The following is a 21,782-nucleotide window of genomic DNA, read 5'->3' on the forward strand; positions in this document are numbered from 1 at the left end:
CCATGTCTAAGAGGAATAATAGGGTAACAAAGGACTGGAAGAGGCTTACCGTAATCGATAAATAATATAACCCTGATTATGGCAAATATATGCTAATGCTACCATAACAGTTAACATAGTTGTAAAACATACAGCATCAATATGACTAAAATGCTTATGGTTTGGCATTTACCCATCTTTAAAATAGACATCAATCATTACAAGTCCTAAAGGATAAGCAATCTCAAACAAAGTGTTTCCTTTAGAGAATCGAATGTAGGAAAGACCGATTTTAATATTTTATTAGCAAAAATAACCCCACAAAAAACATTCTAAATACCAATGCTGCAGCATCATTAAAACAGAATACATTTTCAGAAAATGTTTCTTCAAAAGCTGTTAAGTTGACACAAAAAAAAGAACCACCATTCATCCAACAAACACTATAATAAAACAGCCAAAATAATGTTTTCAGTCATTGTCAATGAGTTAGTAAATGGTTTCAATGTGTTAGCTAAAAAGGTCAATTCAAGCCACCAACCTGAGAATCTGTAAACAACTATACTTCATGACATCTCAAAGACAGTTTACTAACTCTTCATAACAATTGTATTGGTAGTCTTTAATAATTCAATTATTCTACCTCCCTTGAACCCTGAGTAGATTTTGGTTTGTAAAATACCTTACTTTCAGCTTTAACTTTTTGCACTTAGGTCTACTGTAGGTAAAGCAAACATGCAGATTGCTGCTAAACAATCACTTGTCGGGTAAAAGGGAAAAACATTGTGGATCTTGCTATTTAACAGAACATACATAGTTTTGTAGTGCCAGAGTCAACGATTAAAGAGCTTTGACTGGGGTAAAATATACCAACTACATGAGAGGGATTACATGGAGTGAGGCTCTGAACATTGTCTACCATATGATAAGTATACATTAGTCACAACCCCCAAAAGCTACAGTATGTAAAAGTAAAGTCTATCCATAAGGACACGATGTGCTGACTACAGACATTTATTAACACATCCAAATCTGAGGCTAGACATTGTCAACAGTCAGACTAATACTGCAAATTAACATTTTCATTTTAACCTTCACCCCAAGTGCATAAAGAAACTGGTAACTGTAAAATTGTGGTTCAGTCTGAACTAATGTCAACTTAATGAAAACATTTACTTTCACGATACAATTCACGTCGTTTTCTGCTGCAGCAATCACAGAATATCCCGTTTCAGCAACACGATATTGTGTCATTGCTGGCTAGGGATGATTAGTCCGAGTAAATGATGATGGTAAATATACCAAACTGGTTTTCAAGTTGAACCAACTGGCAATATATACATTTAATGTCATACATTTTTTTTGTAATCAGATTAAAGTTTGATTAAACCATTGCATAGTCGAAAAGTAGTAGTCTTAAACCTTATTCATGGATTTAGCAGGCAAATTTAATAAAATAAATACCTTTGATATTTAAGTAACTCTAGATCAACGCCTAAAAGACAAAGTATATGTATACACAGTGTACAAAAAATGTGGAACACCCGCTTTTTCCATGACAGACTGACCAGGATCCCTTATTGATGTCACTTGTTAAATCCACTTCAAAATCAGGTGTAGATGAAGGGGAGGAGACAGGTTAAAGAATGATTTTTAAGCCTAGAGACAATTGAGACATGGATTGTGTATGCGAGCCATTCAGAGGGTGAATGGGCAAGACAAAATTGCCTTTGAACGGGGTATGGTAGTAGGTGCCAGGCGCCCCGGTTTGTGTTTGATACAGTTCCCTGTGTGTCAAGAATGGTCCACCTCCCAAAGGAGATCCAGCCAACTTGACAACTGTGGGAAGTATTGGAGTCAACATGTGGCACACTTTCGACACCTTGTAGAGTCCAGAATTGAGGCTGTTCTGAGGGCAAAGGGGGGTGCAACTCAATATTTGGAAGGTTGTTCCTAATGTTTTGTACACTCAGTGTATAAGCAACAGTATGACATCAAAATTAAAGACTGAAAACATAGCTCCATATTGAAAACACATACAGTAGGTGAAAATAATGGTTAGCAAAAAAATGTAAATAACTTTTCTATTTAATCTTTACATGCCAATCATAAACAAGTTTATACAAGTAATATAGCAAACACCAAGCCCCTAATCACAATTGAATAATGTTCAATACAGTGTGAAAATGGCACAATTCCTCTAGTGCAAATGATCAAAGAAAGGATTTAAGAGAAAACAAGCAAGAGTACAAACCTGATCAGTCAGTTGAAGAAGCCTCAAAAGTTTTTCAAAATGGTGTGCCTTGTTTTAAATTGTTCATTGATCTATGGCACCAGTGAAAAGGCCACATTCGTGTAATGCTTACTTATCTGACAATAGGAGTGAGCTATTTGTAATTAATTTGATCAGCTTACGTTAAATAATTGGTTTAAATTATTGAAAATTACACCATTCATATTCAAGGGAACCCTGATCAAACACAGTAATGATGTTTTAAATAAGGTACTGTACAATAAATATACATTAACATGAACTTGATCTCATGTGAGGGATGTGCGAGTGTACAGTAAAAATATATTTTTGCTTTGAAAATGTAATAGTCTTACAAACCCATTAAGTAAAAAGAACAAACTCTATCCAATACCAAATCGAGATTCCCTAAAAACACGTCACTTTGATACAGCTACGACCGGAAGGGGACTTTTTCGTAACGGGTTAGGAGAATTAACATAGCAGGTTAGGAAAATTAGGTTAAGGTTAGGAAAAGGGTTAGAGTTGGATAAAATGCTCTCTTAACCTGCTTCGAAAAGTAACTTCTGGTCATATCTGTATTGAAGTGGCATGTTTTTAGGGAGTCCAGTACCAAATCAGGCAGGTGTTCTGGCACTAACTACTACAAACTAAGGCAGGTAGGGTGAGGTCAGATGGACAGGGGTCAGTCATGGGACCAAGACGAAGTGATACCCTGCCTCTGACTTCCTGCTCTACTACTCTTCGGTTTGTCGTACTTGACCGACACGATGAGGAAGACAAGCAGGGTGAGGCCCTGGATCCCCGCTAGCAGGAAGAAGTAGTAGTTGAGCTGGGAGTCATTGATGTTACCTAGAGGGAGGGAGAGAGGGTGAGGCACAGGGCATTATGACAGAAATCAGTGCAACATCTCAGAAAGAGACAATACAAGAACCTGCAGAGAGGAAGAGATGGAAAGAGAAGAGGGTATGATGCAGATGTCATAAATCGTGAGTCACAATAAATAAGGGGTATTGAAAGAGCAAAACATGACAAACAGCAGTGGTTGATGCAACCTGCAGAGAGGGAGAAAGAGTCAGATGGATGGGAGCATGACCACAACATCACAAAGCAGTGTACCACATTAAAGGGATACATACTGTTCATTCAGGCATACAGATGTAGGATCTTAATTTGAGCCAGTTTGCTACAGCATGAAAATAATCCTGCAGCAACAGGAAAAGTGTATTATTATGTGGATTATAATGGAATGGCCATTTTTGTAGGGGTTGATACATTTTTGGTTAGGGCAAATCAAGTCAAATTTGTAAGTGGAAATTACAAACTTTAGAAGCATTTGTAAAACTCAAATACACTACAAATACACCACAGCAACAAAAGTTATCAAATTAAGACCCTACATCTGCATGGGCATAACCTGGCAATGTCACATGGCAACAAAAGTTGTTCTGTTTCCATGTTTAGCTCGCTCTTTCGAGATAAATGAAAGGAGATCTGTCTGCAGTGGCTTGTGCATGAGAAGAAACAGCTCTGTCAAAGTGCAGAGGGAAGCTGCTTGCGTCTGGTCTTATTTACTTTTGAGATGTTCGACGCAGTTTGACCCCAAACTTCAATGATCATATGGAGGGTATTATTGAGGATCTGGGATTTAAGCTTGAGAAATAACAGAACAGTCTGGACCCTCAGCTGTAAGGCGAGGCAGGGTCTCAACACTATTAAAGGACTGTTTCCTCAGAGGAACAGATGCAATAAAAAGCTAAAATCACAATGATGCTCACTTCCTTGTTTGACCTTCACTCTGGCTTAGTGGGATTGAAATAGGAGCTGTGTGTGTGTATTGGAGACACTGGCGCAGCATGTCATAGAAAATCTGACCATTTTCAGTACAAACCGACTGGTTGACATCTCTCCTACATAGACCCTCGTTAGAGCAACTCAGCAACTCACCACCTTGTATCTGTAGTACTATAGAATTCAAATTGTCCAATATTACCCTTTCGGTCTTAATAAAATAAATTGGCACCCTTCTTTCTCAGTTAAATATCACCAGGCTCCAGTTTCAGCAGTGGATCATTACTAAGAAGCCTCTTTCCGAGGTTTATTTTTGCACCCAGCTATTGCAGTATTTACTTCTGAATGTTGGCACTGCTAATTAGTTGTCCCTATTCAAACAAACACTGGAGGGGAATTCTAAACAAAATCTTGTTTTTCCCCCGCTATAGTTTGACATGAAGGGAAAAGCCGACAGCTGCACTAAATCCTCCATTTTGAAACTTAAACGGAACATTGTCTGACAATTTTGTTGGCATTAGAGAAGCTTTCCACCCCTGGCAGTCTGGTTTACTGGCCTTGCTGTTCAGCCAGAGGCACTTCTAATGCAAATCACAGCTATTCATTTGACGGCTGTTCCAAACCTCTGCCAATAACAGCACATTTTCAGTTTTCCGCTCTCCACCTCAGACCACTCCCAGACAGTCCTAGTAAATTTCTTGCATGAGAAATGTATCTTGGCTAAGAAGCTATTTGTTTCTTTTTGACCATCTTAACTGAAAACAAATGACAGTAAGGTCCTTAATTGTGATGCGGAAATGATTTGATATTGAGATAAAAACGGCTGCATTGGACCTTAAACCATGTTGTTAGAAATGACATACGATTGAACAGAGCTGCCCATCTATGTGAATGTAATTTCACTAATTGAAAACATTTCATCTAACATTCAAAAGGACAGGAAATGTCTCTCCTGATTAGACTGGCGACAGTCATTTTGTGATTCTACAATAGGTAAAGGTCCACCAGTGTATCAGTGTAGAAATAGCATGGAGGAGCCAAACACTAAATCTTTTTCCATCTCAGGCCTTTTTTTTATGCTCCCCGCCTCACTCAAGCTGGGACATGTTTAAAATGTAAGTAAAAGACCAAAGAATAGATTCCGACGTAATGTTGAATAATTCATAGGGAATAAAACAGTAAGCACAGCAAGCTAGCACAGGGGGTATGGGTATACTGGCAGAGAGTCTGCTGCTTGTATTTCAAATCGATAGCTGACACTCAGAGTCTGCAAGCACAGCTTTAATTAAACAGGGGTGATGGCTTTAAGGGGACTGGGAGAGCAGAGAGGCCAAGGCAGAACTGCAGCTGAATAAAAACATGTTGAGGGGAAAGAACACCCCATTCATTGACCTTAACTTAAGGATCGGCGTTCCGTCAATGGGACAGTTGTAAATCATTCAGCGTGTTATGTCAAGATCGCAGATTTTAGAGAAACAACACGTTGGTACATATAAGTGTCTTATATCTTGTTAATATAACTGCACTGTCCAATTTACAGTAGCTATTACTGCGAAAAAATGCCATGCTATTGTTTGAGGAGAGCTCCTAACAACAAAACACTTTTTCAACACGATAGGTTTGAAATATTCACCTCTGAAGGTGAAACGTGTACTTACATTCTGAAATCTTGCTTTGATTTATCAACCAAAGAGTCCCAGAGATAACATGAAGTGTCGTTTTGTTAGATAAAATCATTTTTCATATCCTAAAAAAGGTCCATATAGCACGCACGATTGATTTTGTATTACCACTCATTCAATTTGCAAAGAAAGGAATCTGTGAAAATCTCACCCTAAACGTTGTTTGAACGAGTCAAATCACATTCCTATCTATTCCTCAGAGATCCTAGAAGGTAACAAGACTTCACTATTTCATTAGGGGTGTAGTACATCCTGTAGGACACCATATTTGGTCAGAGAGCGACGCCTTCATGGCACGCCATCACTTGAACGGCTGTATCGTTGTCAAATCGGGGTCAAACAAAGCTAGCTAGATAGCCAATGAGCTGGGCTTTACGGGAGTATCCGGAAACCATGTATATGTTGTAAAATGTAGGTGCTAACCTTGTACGACAGCATGCCTTTTAATTTTGGAGAAAAATGTTAAGGATATTCAGAGTTATGAAGTTATGAAAACTGGTTGTTTTGCAAATGTTGAACTTATAATATGGCTACTAATACTTAGAAAGCTAAGTATATCGTCCAAGTATACAGATTTGACGATATTCTTGCAGAAAAATGGAATATGCCATTTGCCCAAATGTCTCTGGGGACTTCACACTAAAAGTCTTGTCGGTCAGTCATTCTTCAAGTTATCCATCTGAAACGTTGCATATACACTGCTGCCATCTTGTGGACACTATCGGAATTACAACCAGAGTGATGGCTAGAACTATGACCTTTCTCTTGCATTCAAAGATGGTGGTAGAAAAAGGTTGTTTTTTCTTTGTAATTTCTTCTACCAGATCTATTGTGTTATATTCTCCTACATTCAATTCACATTTCCACAAACTTCAAAGTGTTTCCTTTCAAATGGTACCAAGAATATGCATATCCTTGCAGCTGAATAAATACATGTTGAGGTGAAAGAGCACCCCATTCATTGACCTTAATTGTGTAGTGTTTTATAGATTCAATAAACATCACTGGAGAATAAGTAATATAACTGGCTCCGGTGGAATATCAGGGGACGACTGATTAGCGAAAAACGTGTTTATGGGGTGTGTTTGAAAAATTGCGCAAGGTTTACATTTTTTGTAATGGTACTTACCGTATTTCATTAGTCTGCCTCCCTCTCTCCCTCACGCCCATGCCCCCCCCCCCAGAGCCCACTTGGCTGCTAAGCACTTTCAAAAGTGTGGTAATTACGGCAGCAAAAGAAAAAACATGTATAAACCATTAACGAATCACATAAATATTTTCCAAGTATTTAAAACAGCCAAATGCTGAGTAGGGGAGGGAAAAGTGCAACTCAATCGATATGTAGGAGGAACGCAGCGCTACCCAGAGTTGAGACGCTGAAGGGAACTTCTGTGTCTGTTTGCCTCTGAATATGATTCTAGCCACCACGATGAGTTCATTATGCAATAATAATAATAACACAGACCCCTGAGATGGTCTTCAGCCATAGCTGTGTGGCCCAAGGGTCTTTTTTACAGTGTGTGTGGCAATAACCACGCCACTGTATGGCTGGGCTGTTGTACTGTATTTGAGCAAGTCATGTTGTGCAGAGATGGATCATGTCAATATCAATTTAAGGTTTTTGAAATTGATCAATACATTTAAGCTCTCAATGCAATGTTCCAACAGTTTCACACTACAAGGCATTCAATACCATTTTCTGGTACAAAATTAATTTAGTGAAGGGGATCAATGCAGGTTATGTTTTCAACTGTGCCTGAACATATTCTGCTGCAAAACTTCTGGATTGACTAGACAAAATGGATTCAGTAGAGCAATCATGAGTATCGGTAATTGTAAATACATTGATAATTGTATCTATCAATACCATTATTAGCTTATCTATAGAGAACTCACTATGCAGAACTCTGACACCATTAAAGGAAATAACAGGCTTCTGCTGTTAGATTCATAGTTATTGAGAGTTGATCAGATGGCATTTACAGCATTAAAAAAAAACTCTGATTTTTTTTCCTTTCAAAGGGAGACATTTTGCTGTAGTATTTACATGTACAGTTGAAGTTGGAAGTTTACATACACTTAGGTTGGAGTCATTTAAACTCGTTTTTCAACCACTCCACAAGTTATAGTTTTGGCAAGTCGGTTAGCACATCTACTTTGCGCATGACACAAGTAATTTTTCCAACAATTGTTTACAGACAGATTATTTCACTTATAATTCACTGTATCAAAATTCCAGTGGGTCCAGTGGGTCAGAAGTTGACTGTGCCTTTAAACAGCTTGGAAAATTCCAGAAAATTATGTGATGGCTTTAGCAGCTTCTGATAGGCTAATTGACATCATTTGAGTCAATTGGAGGTGTACCTGTGGATGTATTTCAAGGCCTACCTTCAAACTCATTGCCTCTTTGCTTGACATCATGGGAAAATCAAAAGAAATCAGCCAAGACCTCAGAAAAAAAAATGTAGACAGCAAAGAGCCGTGCACAGAAGACCGACCTACCCCATGGGGAAGGGAGGAGGAGGAACGGGGAAGGGGTGGACCCCCACCCCGCCATACTGGCAACACTTTAAGGGGCATTGCACTAATAATGGCGCAGACTAGGGAAACGTTGCCGCTGTTCTGTTCTTAGTGCCAGTCTGCAGGTTCAAACTAAAACAAAGTAACTAATAATGGCATCTTTATGCTTTCATTAATAAAATGATAAAAATACTCTTTCAAAATGCCAATGTTTATTATGGATCCATAACGAATTACTATGGGAATAAATATCACTGAATTACAGAAATATCCTCCAATCCTCTATGTAATTATTGGCGGAGAGTCACGTCATGTTTTTCAAAATACTGTAGGTCTACCGTAGGCAACAGGAGTCTCACTAGTGTTGAGTAATGTGCTGTTAAAAGTGGTGTAGGTCTTATTAATTTAAAGAGCATATTGAAGTTAGAAGGATTTGAAGCAATAGCCTAAAACTATTTTAGCACCGTTTCGCACTGCTCTGAGACAAGCATGGGGACTGGTCTTGATAAAATCAATGAGATTTTTATTTTCACTAAAATCTCTGTTTGGGTATTAGTTAGACTAAACTAGAATTAGAAAATTAGGGTGTTTAAATGTTATGCTCTTAGTGTAACCTTTATTTACCTAGGCAAGTCAGTTAACTTCTTATGGCTACAGGGCAGTATTGAGTAGCTTGGATGAAAGGTGCACAGAGGTGCCCAGAGTAAACGGCCTGCTCCTCAGTCATAGTTGCTAATATATGCATATTATTATTATTATTGGATAGAAAACACTCTGAAGTTTCTAAAACTGTTTGAATTATGTCTGTGAGTATAACAGAACTCATATGGCAGGCAAAAACCTGAGAAGTTCCACTTCCTGTTTGGATTTTTTCTGAGGCTGCTAGATTTTCAACCAAGCTCCCAATGAAATTACAGCGAGATATGGATGAGTTTTCACTTCCTACGGCTTCCACTAGATGTCAACAGTCAATAGAACTTTGTCTGATGACTCTAATGTGAAGGGGGCCGAAGGAGACAGGAATGAGTAATCACTGCCATGAGGTGACCACGCATTGAACACGCGCGTTCACGTGAGAGGCAGCTCCGTTCCATCGCTCAACTGAATTCAATGTAATTCTCCGGTTGGAACGTTATTCAAGATGTATGTTAACAACATTCTAAAGATTGATTCAGTACATCGTTTGACATGTTTCTACTGACTGTTACTGAACTTTTGGACATTTCGTCACGTTATAGTGGATGCGCTTTGTGACTTTGGAATTGTTTACCAAACGCACTAACCAAATTGGACATTACTAATTGGACATAAATAACGGACATTATCGAACAAATCAAGCATTTATTGTGGACCTGGGATTCATAGGACTACATTCTGATGAATTCATCAAAGGTAAGGAAACATTTATCATGTATTTTCTGGTTTCTGTTGACTCCAACATGGCGGCTAATTTGGCTATTGTTCTGAGCGCCGTCTCAGATTATTGCATGGTTTGCTTTTTCCGTTAACGTTATTTTGAAATCTGACACAGCGGTTGCATTAAGGAGAGGTATATCTATAATTCCATGTGTATAACTTGTATTATCATCTACATTTATGATGAGTATTTCTGTTGAAACGATGTGGCTATGCAAAATCACTTGATGTTTTTGGAACTAGTGAACGTAACGCGCCAATGTAAACTCAGATTCTTTTATATAAATATGAACTTTATCAAACAAAACATGCATGTATTGTGTAACATGAAGTCCTATGAGTGTCATCTGATGAAGATCATCAAAGGTTAGTGATTAATTTGATCTCTATTTCCGCTTTTTGTGACTGCTATCTTTCGCTGGAAAAATAGCTGTGCTTATTGTGGTTTGGTGGTGACCTAACATAATCGTTTGTAGTGCTTTCGCTGAAAAGCATATTTGAAATCAGACACTTTGGTAGGATTAACAACAAGATTACCTTTAAAATGATATAAGACACATGTATATTTGAGGAATTTTAATTATGAGATTTCTGTTGTTTGAATTTGGCGCCCTGCACTTTCACTGGCATATTGATCCCGTTAGCGGGATTGCAGCCATAAGAAGTTAAGAACAAATTCTTATTTACAAGGACAGCCTACTCCTTCCTCCCCGTCGGGAAATGAACCCCAGTCTCCCGCAAGACACTGGATTCTTTAGCTAAATAGACCAGTACTGTACTCCTGATTGTCACGTTGTACAGCGCCATATTTTCCGTTCCATCCTAACGGAAACCCAGAGGGTTTTTCGTTTTACTTGAAATAGAAACACCATAATATTAATCAAATTATTAAAGGCTACCAAATTATACCATTATTGAAGGCTACCAAATGCTTCTCAAAGATGCCCTCTGGTGGTCAAACTAGCACTAACTAGCATTAATGGTACCAGTGGTTCACACTTAAATAACGCGCCATAGAATTCTGTGGCACCATACAAGCTGCACTGCAGTACGCTGCAACTTTTAAAGGAGGAACCACTGTACCTACCCGAATGCATAGTGCCAACTGTAAAAATGTGGTGGAGGAGGAATAATGGTTTGGGGCTGTTTTTCATGGTTTGGGCTAGGCCCCTTAATTCCAGTGAAAGGAAATGTAAACGCTACAGCATACAATGACATTCTAGACAATTCTGTGTTTCCAACCGTGTGGCAACAGTTTGGGGAAGGCCCTTTCCTGTTTCAGCATGACAATGCCCCTGATCACAAAAGCAAGGTCCATTTGTCGAGATCAGTGTGGAAGAACTTGACTGGCCTGCACAGAGCCCTGACCTCAACCCCATCGAACACGTTTGGGATGAATTGGAACGCCGACTGCGAGCCAGGCCTAATCGCCCAACATCAGTGCCCGACCTCACTAATGCTTGTGGCTAAATGGAAGCAAGTCCCCGCAGCAATGTTCCAACATCTAGTGGAAAGCCTTCCCAGAAGAGTGGAGGCTGTTATAGCAGCAAAGGGGGGACCAACTCCATATTAATGCCCATGATTTTGGAGTGAAATGTTTGACGAATAGTTGTCCACATACATAGTGTATCATATTATTAAGAATACCTGATTCTGTAGCTGTAATCTCAAGAGTTCTTGAAAGATGAATAGCTCTGAGCATTTCTCCTTTTCTGGAACCTTTGCTCCCCCATTAAAACACTGACATTTCACTAAGCGTCACCCAATGGTCCGTGAGCAGGATATGAGGGTCTCAACCCAAACTGTGAATGTCCAAAATCCCCTGACATCTGATCCTGGATCAGTCAGGACTTGAACGCGGTACAATAAAAATAAAAGGCCATTTCCTGGTCTTGACTGCAGCTACATACTCAGAGCATCACGCGTTGTGTTCCTAAAAGTCAATGATATATGAATAAATGCATTGGGCAACAACTGAAAGGAGCACCCATTTCAGCAGAATAAACCATCTTTAGGTAGGCAGAAGGTTGACCTTTCGTTGACTTTACCCGTGGGGTTAACTGAGCACATGCCAGTCTCCCTCAGAGGAGACGATGGCTGCCTTTTCTAGGACCACATAAAGGAATGTGATAATGACCAGTCATACAGTATGTGGCGTCACCAAGTCGAATACATAATACAAATACTAGTTACCAAAAGCATATGCTTTTACATTTGGACAGATTGTGTCTGTATCAATGTATCTAACTTTGCTTCTCTACCTGTGCATGTCTGCTGCTAGTTTGTGTGGATTAGAAGAGAGGAGGTGGTGTAGTGTGACAGAGAGGTGAGTAGTAGCCTCCAGCATGCCAAGGAGGTAGCTAGCTAGCTTGCCAGCTCTCTGGTGTGCCCCAGTGGCAGCTTTACTTAAGAGGAGTGGGCTGTGTAATCAGGCCCCCAGCCTGTGATTAATACTGGGTGTCTGTCCCCAAGCCTGCACCACTCTAAACAGGAGCTTGGTGAGCTGAGTAATCCATGCTTCACTCCACTTCGCTCCGCCTCCGCATCACACACCCCTCAGCCATGTAAATAAGAGCGCTGAGTCACAGGAGTGTGGAGGGAGGGGGGGGGGGGGGGGTAGAGACCGGTAAAGCCCAGCAAAGTAAGTGGAAAAGACAACAGCACAACAAACTGATTTCTGACAGGCTTTGAGGCTAAAGCTTTGGCCACCTGGATGTTTATCTGTTTGATCGACCGCCTTATGCTGTTCGGTCTCTCTTTAAATTACTTTTTCAAAAAGGAGAGTGAGCGAGAGAAAGAAATCTCGCAGGCAAACTGGGGTCTCGTTTAACAATCAAATGATGCTTACTAAACAAACGGCCCCTAGGAAAGGCGAGGGATGGATTTAGGAAGCCATGCCAGCATCTCCAAGTGCTTACATCATCAAAAATACCTCCCAACCTGTCGGCACACTGTATTAAATGAGCTATTAGGTGTTTATGGGTAAACAATTTACAGTGCGGTCTTATTTACCGCACACTACCAGGAAGGTGCATTTGGGCCAGGAGGCTTCTCTCACCAGGGAACACATCCATTTGCTGCCAGCGCCATGCCATTTATTCTAACACTACCGACAGAGTTACACAAACATTTTGTTGTTAGTCTGACATCTCTATTTATTACGGAAAACGCTGTTAAAACAAGAGAATTGAATCAGGTAATTTTTCCTTTCCGGATCAACTAATTTACTAACTCCTTGAGTAGATTTTAAAATCAGGACGAGACATGAAAGTTCTTGTCCCCCAGGAAATACATTTATGTTGACGTTGTGAGACTAAATACTGCTGAAGTAATCCAAGTGTCAATACGGTGTTCTGCTATATGAGGACAACAGTAATTTGTCACACTGATGATGTTCTGTCAAACCAATTTTACAGTAACATCTATAAAAACACAAGACATTGTGCATGAGAAGCATAATATCATAGTTTTCCTCATCCCCGGAAAACTGTGTTCATAAAGATCAATGACCAGTGTGTTGATAGCAGTTCAGAGGCTATGTTTAAGGCCCATTGCGCCGACAGGTTTCCCTAGAGTCCGTATACAGATCATTATGCAGGCTGAGTCGATACAATGCACCATCATTCTCAATCACATTGCTTCTCTCTGAAGAGCCTGTCCACCTCCTCTAACATGAGTAATGAACATTGTTTCATAAGAACCTGCTTTAAGAGCTTGTATTGGCTGTGTGTTTGCTCTCTTACCAAAATCCTTGTGGGAGGACATCCAGCCAATCCCCTTGAGGGAGACTATGGACAGTAGGGCGGAACCCACGAAGGAGCCAATCCCAGAGAAGAAGAAGAACAGCCCCATGATGGCACTCTGCATGGACCTGGGGGCAGCTAAGTAGGCAAACTCCAGACCTGGAAGAGGAGACGGAGACACTTAACTCATCGAATAAACTATAAATACTAACAAGTAAACCCTCATGCAGTACATCTGGCCATACAGAGTAAACATTGACTGATGCTAACATTGATCCAAACACATTTCTAGACTCTGGGCAAACAACATCCATATTTGTACCCTGGCTGGGGGTGATGAACAGTTCAAAGTGTTTTTTCGATGACTTTGGCAGAGGACAGCCCATTGGCCATGTGTGAATGTGGCTGTAGTATAGTGGTCAGCAGCAGCAGACTGTGTATCACAGTGAGTATGACTCATTACCCATGGGTCCCACCTTGACACAGTAGCCAAGGGACAATCACTACGGAATCAACTCCAATGAATCACTGTAGAGCTCCAATTTAGAGATTAGATTTACATTAGAATAACAGGCCTTTCGTCCATAACAACTTGACAACTGTATATACATGAGATAGAGGCTTTGGCCCACTGCAACGTTGTTTGACTGCTAAATATCAGTGAAACGTAAAGCTGTTCTCCCCCTAGCAGGCTACCAGTCTGAAGCACCTATTCAGCTGCTATTCTTTCTCGAAAAGTCCCTCAATATTTTTTGTCGTGAGACAGAGGAGGGGATTGAGGAGGAGGGAGGGAGAGCAAGAGAGGGGATCAAATAGTTTTTCTTTTGCCATGAGAGTTGCCTGCCTGCTAGCTGACATTGATAATTTCATGTCGCGTCAAACCTGTGATTTTTCAAATTAGGTCCTATAACTGCAGCTGTCAGGAGAGATTAGGGAGCCTCTGTTACCCAATGAGTCCCACTGTAACGTTGGCGTGTTTATCTACCATTGGATTAGTCTTTCTTCTTCATCCGTAGATATCAACCATTAGTCTGTGTGATTAACGGGGGCTGAGCTAGAGCTGGTTTTGAGACAAGGATGTCTGTAGAGTGCAAATTGTTAAAAGCTATCTATGAAAAGCTGAGACTCACAGGAACATGTAAGTATAAAATGTTTTGACACTCACAAGCTACACAAAAGTCGTTAGAAGGTAAAGGGTTCTTCCACATAGACTATAGGAAATCACAGGATACTATAATAAGCTCATAGTGGCTGTCAAACTCCAAATGCCACACATTTGTCTCTGACTAGTTGGATATTAATTTCCCAGTGAGCAAAATTTTTACTTACAGCATTTATATAAATTCATTTATCAAGGTTTTGCTTTGGCTGACCTTTTTTTTGTCAGTACAACTAATGAACGCATCCGTTTGTGTCAAAATGATTTTGTGATCTACTTATAGCTCTGGTTGCCCTGAAAATAAAATGGTAAAATACTTAATTGTGAAGCTAAATAAGGGCTGGACATGCAAATAAATGAAAGTCAGATACATGAGAAGTTGATTTTTGATGGAGTCTCGGAACCTGATAGGGTTTTAAGAATGCCTTTTCATACCTTCCTCTGTGGGAAAAATTACCAAAAAATGCATGCGACACATGACTCCTCTCACAGTTACCTGGACTGGGACTAACGTAGCTTGTTACAACACATGACTCCTCTCACAGTTACCTGGACTGGGACTAACGTAGCTTGTTACAACACATGACTCCTCTCACAGTTACCTGGACTGGGACTAACGTAGCTTGTTACAACACATGACTCCTCTCACAGTTACCTGGACTGGGACTAACGTAGCTTGTTACGATACATGACTCCTCTCACAGTTACCTGGACTGGGACTAACGTAGCTTGTTACGATACATGACTCCTCTCACAGTTACCTGGACTGGGACTAACGTAGCTTGTTACAACACATGACTCCTCTCACAGTTACCTGGACTGGGACTAACGTAGCTTGTTACGATACATGACTCCTCTCACAGTTACCTGGACTGGGACTAACGTAGCTTGTTACAACACATGACTCCTCTCACAGTTACCTGGACTGGGACTAACGTAGCTTGTTACAACACATGACTCCTCTCACAGTTACCTGGACTGGGACTAACGTAGCTTGTTACGATACATGACTCCTCTCACCTGGACTGGGACTAACGTAGCTTGTTACAACACATGACTCCTCTCACCTGGACTAACGTAGCTTGTTACGATACATGACTCCTCTCACCTGGACTGGGACTAACGTAGCTTGTTACGATACATGACTCCTCTCACCTGGACTGGGACTAACGTAGCTTGTTACGATACATGACTCCTCTCACCTGGACTGGGACTAACGTAGCTTGTTACAACACATGACTCCTCTCACAGTTACCTGGACTGGGACTAACGTAGCTTGTTACGATACATGACTCCTCTCACAGTTACCTGGACTGGGACTAACGTAGCTTGTTACGATACATGACTCCTCTCACAGTTACCTGGACTGGGACTAACGTAGCTTGTTACAACACATGACTCCTCTCACAGTTACCTGGACTGGGACTAACGTAGCTTGTTACGATACATGACTCCTCTCACAGTTACCTGGACTGGAACTAACGTAACTTGTTACGATACATGACTCCTCTCACCTGGACTGGGACTAACGTAGCTTGTTACAACACATGACTCCTCTCACAGTTACCTGGACTGGGACTAACGTAGCTTGTTACGATACATGACTCCACTCACAGTTACCTGGACTGGGACTAACGTAGCTTGTTACAACATATGACTCCTCTCACAGTTACCTGGACTGGGACTAACGTAGCTTGTTACAACACATGACTCCTCTCACAGTTACCTGGACTGGGACTAACGTAGCTTGTTACAATACATGACTCCACTCACAGTTACCTGGACTGGGACTAACGTAGCTTGCTACAACACATGACTCCTCTCACAGTTACCTGGACTGGGACTAACGTAGCTTGTTACAATACATGACTCCTCTCACAGTTACCTGGACTGGGACTAACGTAGCTTGTTACAACACATGACTCCTCTCACAGTTACCTGGACTGGGACTAACGTAGCTTGTTACGATACATGACTCCTCTCACCTGGACTGGGACTAACGTAGCTTGTTACAATACATGACTCCTCTCACAGTTACCTGGACTGGGACTAACGTAGCTTGTTACGATACATGACTCCTCTCACCTGGACTGGGACTAACGTAGCTTGTTACGATACATGACTCCTCTCACAGTTACCTGGACTGGGACTAACGTAGCTTGTTACAACATATGACTCCTCTCACAGTTACCTGGACTGGGACTAACGTAGCTTGTTACAACACATGACTCCTCTCACAGTTACCTGGACTGGGACTAACGTAGCTTGTTACAATACATGACTCCACTCACAGTTACCTGGACTGGGACTAACGTAGCTTGTTACAACACATGACTCCTCTCACAGTTACCCGGACTGGGACTAACGTAGCTTGTTACAATACATGACTCCTCTCACAGTTACCTGGACTGGGACTAACGTAGCTTGTTACGATACATGACTCCTCTCACAGTTACCTGGACTGGGACTAACGTAGCTTGTTACAACACATGACTCCTCTCACAGTTACCTGGACTGGGACTAACGTAGCTTGTTACGATACATGACTCCTCTCACAGTTACCTGGACTGGGACTAACGTAGCTTGTTACAACACATGACTCCTCTCACAGTTACCTGGACTGGGACTAACGTAGCTTGTTACGATACATGACTCCTCTCACCTGGACTGGGACTAACGTAGCTTGTTACAATACATGACTACTCTCACAGTTACCTGGACTGGGACTAACGTAGCTTGTTACATTACAGAGGGAGGAGTGAAACAAAATAAATGTTACTAATAGAAAAAAAGAATGTGGCGTGAACACTTTATTACACTGTCAAATGCTCTGCCACAACATACCTGACCTTTCCATTTGTTTCCACCTGAAAACATTTCTTTATTTGTATCCTCGGGTAACCTTTTCACAGCAAATGAAAAAAGCTGTAATAGCCTACATATCATAGGGGAAATGCATGAGGTTTCTCGGACAATGCACAGCAGTACAATGGGATCTGTAGTGAAAAGAGGTATTTGCAGGACAATTTTCAATGAATTCCCTACTTGTCTATGTGGAGGTGGATACAATAAGTCGAGATGGAATAATAATGATGTCCGCTTCCCAACCATACGCAAAACAAAACAGCCTGACCTTCTTGCACCAAGAGGCGGAATTATTCAAAAGGGAACCAGAAAGTTAAAATATTTTATTAAGCTTTCTCCCGAGGGCTGTGTTGCAGGGGTGATTTTTCTTTCTTGGAAAATAACATTAGCCTTTAACATTTTCAAAAGAGCAATACATAATAAAAAATCCCAGAGGGGATCATTTTGCAAAGTTTTCGTATATTCTTAGTGCCTGAAAGCAGGAGAACTGCGGGTGGTGTATAAGCACAGAATTACACTAGTCCCTCTGAGGCTGAAGGAATTGTAGTGGGGGAGGTGGGAACCTAGATGTATTAAAAGGATTTATTCAAACAGAATAAGACCAAGGGGAAACTGTTTTCCCAGACATATGTCACAATTCAGTCAACCAATTTTCCTTGAAGATATCCCCAGTGGGGGAAGTTTATTTTAGGGCTCCCCACAGCTTTCTTCTGTCTGTATTTCAATTTCATGGGCATTCTGATATTGGAGTAAAGTGTGACTGCCAGTGGTTTTTTAATAGACACCTCGGGCAAACCAATGTGTACGCTGTACCAAACATAACTTAATCATGTTCAATTTAATTAATCCGGTTAGTTCATTTTCTTTGTATCTGTGCAATGTCTTTGCATCCGCCCTCAGCCACACAATATCTACCTACTGCGTCTTTGTCCCCTGGTTAGGACTAGGCCTAGTTGAAGTTGTAAGCAGTAATGCTTCCAAGGGCCATAGGGTGGCAGAGCTGCCATTGACACCAATCCCTCCACAACAACCAACATGGTTGGCCATTGTAATGGCATCTAGGGGATCCACAGAGCTCTTGGCCATGACACAGTCACAGTTACTTCTTTAGACTGAGTCAGTCTATGGGTGCCAGAAGAAAGTGGATGACTGGATGCAGGGGGCTTCACTCAAGACAGTGTTGAATGCTTTGGCAGACCACTCAGTCGTCAGGCTCACATTTCAGTCTACTCCGCGAGGCACAATACAAAGACTAAAGGTCTCCTTTGTGGAGATGCCATTTTTGGGCTAAGGAAGAGAATAAACAATCTCCAGAAACAACTAGCAATAACTAACACATGATAGAGATTATGTATGAAAGACATGTTGAAGAAAATGAAGAAAAAAAATCCTCTTATATGATACAATAGACCTTGTGGACTTATTTTTTGAAACTATGCAATGTAAAAACACATATAGTGACGAAGTGACTGCAATGACAGTGCACCGAATAGACAGATGGAAGGATGACGCATGCATGGAGAGAGGTGTCAACAACCCCAGTCATCCAGGTAATTGAAATCTGTCTGAAACTGAAGCCCGAGCCTGGTAATGATCATGATTTCAGGAGAAATAGAAAGAAAATAATGAGGTAGGATTCTATTGATTTCAATGGTACTCTGCTTGTAGAGCCAAAATGGACAGCTTATGTAATATCTACATCTAACAATACCTCAACCTTCAAAGATATGAGGGAGGACAGATTGTAAGATTTGCTCCTCATGTGAATAGAAGTTCTTAAGTCAACAGTAAAGCTGTTCTTCAGTCGATCGCTATGGTGATGACAATGAAATGACGACGCCAACATCTATCTAGGAGCAACAGTTGTTCAATCAAGAGCAAGAGGAAGAAAATAGCCTAGCCTGTCATTTTGTGCTTGTAGGCTCTGCAGTTGAAAAGTGTGTCACCACACACAGGAATGACAAAGTTTGACATGCAAAGGATTTCTGCACAACTTTCAAACATATGATTGTTGGCATAATAATTCTCTACAGATCCATATTGTAGCATCAAGTCTTCAGACCCCTTGACTTTCTCCAAATTCTGTTACGTTACAGCCTTATTCGAACATGGATTAACTTGTCCCCCCCCTTATGAACCTACCCCACCTACCCCATAATGACAAAGCAAAAACAGGTTATACATTTTTGCTAAAATGTATATACACTACCATTCAAAAGTTTGGGGCCATTTTGAAATGTCCTTGTTTTTGAAAGAAAAGCACATTTCTTGTCCGTTAAAATAACATCAAATTTATCAGAAATAGAGTGTAGACATTTTTAATGTTGTAAATGACTATTGTAGGCATACAGAGGCCCATTATCCGCAACCATCACTCCTGTGTTCCAATGGCACATTGTGTTAGCTAATCCAAGTTTATCATTTTAAAAGGCTAACTGATCATTAGAAAAAGAAGGCCAGTTTTATTGCCTAGAAGGCCAGCATCCCGGAGTCGCCTCTTCACTGTTGACGTTGAGACTGGTGTTTTGCGGGTACTATTTAATGAAGCTGCCAGTTGAGGACTTGTGAGGCGTCTGTTTCTCAAACTAGACACTAATGTACTTGTCCTCTTGTTCAGTTGTGCACCGGGGCCTCCCACTCTTTCTATTCTGGTTAGAGCCAGTTTGCGCTGTTCTGTGAAGGGAGTAGTACACAGCGTTGTACGATATCTTCAGTTTCTTGGCAATTTCTCACATGGAATAGCCTTCATTGGACTGACAAGTTGCAGAAAAAAGTTCTAAGTTTCTGGCCATTTTGAGCCTGTAAAAAAAAAACACAAATGCTGATGCTCCAGATACTCAACTAATCAAAAGGCGGCCAGTGTTATTGCTTCTTTAAAACCTCTTAAGTATAGGGGGCAGTATTTTCGTTTTTGGCAAAAAAAACGTACCCATTTGAAACTGCCTATTTCTCAGCCCCATCAAAACTAGAATATGCATATAATTGTCAGATCAGGATAGAAAACACTCTAAAGTTTCCAAAACTGTCAATTTTGTCTGTGAGTTTAACAGAACTGATATTGCAGGCTAAAACCTGAGGAAAATCCAATCAGGAAGTACCTCTGTTTTTGAAACCTTTCTGTTCTTATGCATCCCTATCACCCATTTAAAGGGATATCAACTAGATTACATTTTCTATGGTTTCCCTAAGGTGTCAACAGCCTTTAGACATAGTTTCAGGCTTTTATTTTAAAAAATGAGCGAGAACGATCACATTGCGTAAGTGGATAGGTGGGGGCTCTCAGAGTGAGTTTTGCGCAACAGAGAAAGGCGGCCATTGTTACTCCCGGTACAATTGAAAAACCAACACTCCCGGTTGATATATTATCGAATAGATAATAGAAAACATCCGAAGATCATCAAAGGTAAACGATTAATTTGATTGCTTTTCTGATTTTCGTGACCAAGTTACCTGATGCTAAGTGTACTTAATGTTTTGTCGAGCGATCGATAAACTTACACAAACGCTTGTATTGCTTTCGCTGTAAAGCATAATTTCAAAATCTGAGACGACAGGTGGATTAACAAAAGGCTAAGCTGTGTTTTGCAATATTGCACTTGTGATTTCATGAATATGAATATTTTCTAGTAATATTATTTGACTGTGGCGCTATGCTATTTAGCGTTGCTGATGACAATTATCCCGATACCGGGATGGGTGGTTCAGAAAGGTTAATCAGAACAACAGTTTTCAACTGTGCTAACATAATTGCAAAAGGGTTTTCTAATGATCAATTAGCCTTTTATTCTGATAAACTTGGATTAGCTAACACAACGTGCCATTGAAACACAGGAGTGATGTTTGCTGATAATGGGCCTCTGTACGCCTAACTAGATATTCCTTTTTTTTTTTATAAAAAAAGAATCAGCCGTTTCCAGCTACAATAGTCATTTACAACATTAACAATGTCTACACTGTATATCTGATCAATTTGATGTTATTTTAAATGGACAAAAAAATGTGCTTCTTTCAAAAACTAATACATTTGTAACTGATCCCAAACTTTTGAATGGTAGTGTAAATGTGGTATATTGCTTAATTTCATTTGTGACCCAAGTCTAACAAAATATCACAAATGAGACAAAATTTCACCTGCCCCTTTAAGGGCGGGAGGTTACCATGGTGACGCAACTCGAATCATGTTTGTGCCTGTGAGATTGAGTCTGACTAGTAGCCGCGTTGTCTTCTCTACCCAACAGTCATAGCCGCAGGAAGTAGTTTGGGGGTGGGGTTGCTGCTGATTTAAAAAAAACGAAATGCATTTATATTTGAGTGTTTACCAGCATTTGTAACTTGAGTCTGATAATTATCTGTACAAAACAGTTAATCTGATAATA

General features: G+C 40.5%; 1 protein-coding gene across 1 annotated transcript in view; it reads right to left on the reverse strand.

The window, feature by feature from the left end:
• Window positions 1–265: 265 nt before the first annotated feature.
• Window positions 266–21,782, reverse strand: part of LOC139576865 (solute carrier family 15 member 4-like) — a 46,369-nt gene continuing 24,852 nt past the window's right edge. The window contains exons 8-9 of the mRNA XM_071403411.1: window positions 13,383–13,541; window positions 266–3,082 (exon numbers count right to left, since the gene is read on the reverse strand). Coding sequence (XP_071259512.1) covers window positions 2,916–3,082; window positions 13,383–13,541 — 326 coding nt within the window. The 3' untranslated portion in view covers window positions 266–2,915. The remainder of the gene's footprint in view (window positions 3,083–13,382; window positions 13,542–21,782) is intronic.

Source organism: Salvelinus alpinus, chromosome 5 (genome assembly GCF_045679555.1).
Source record: "Salvelinus alpinus chromosome 5, SLU_Salpinus.1, whole genome shotgun sequence".
Classification (NCBI taxonomy): Eukaryota; Metazoa; Chordata; class Actinopteri; order Salmoniformes; family Salmonidae; genus Salvelinus; species Salvelinus alpinus.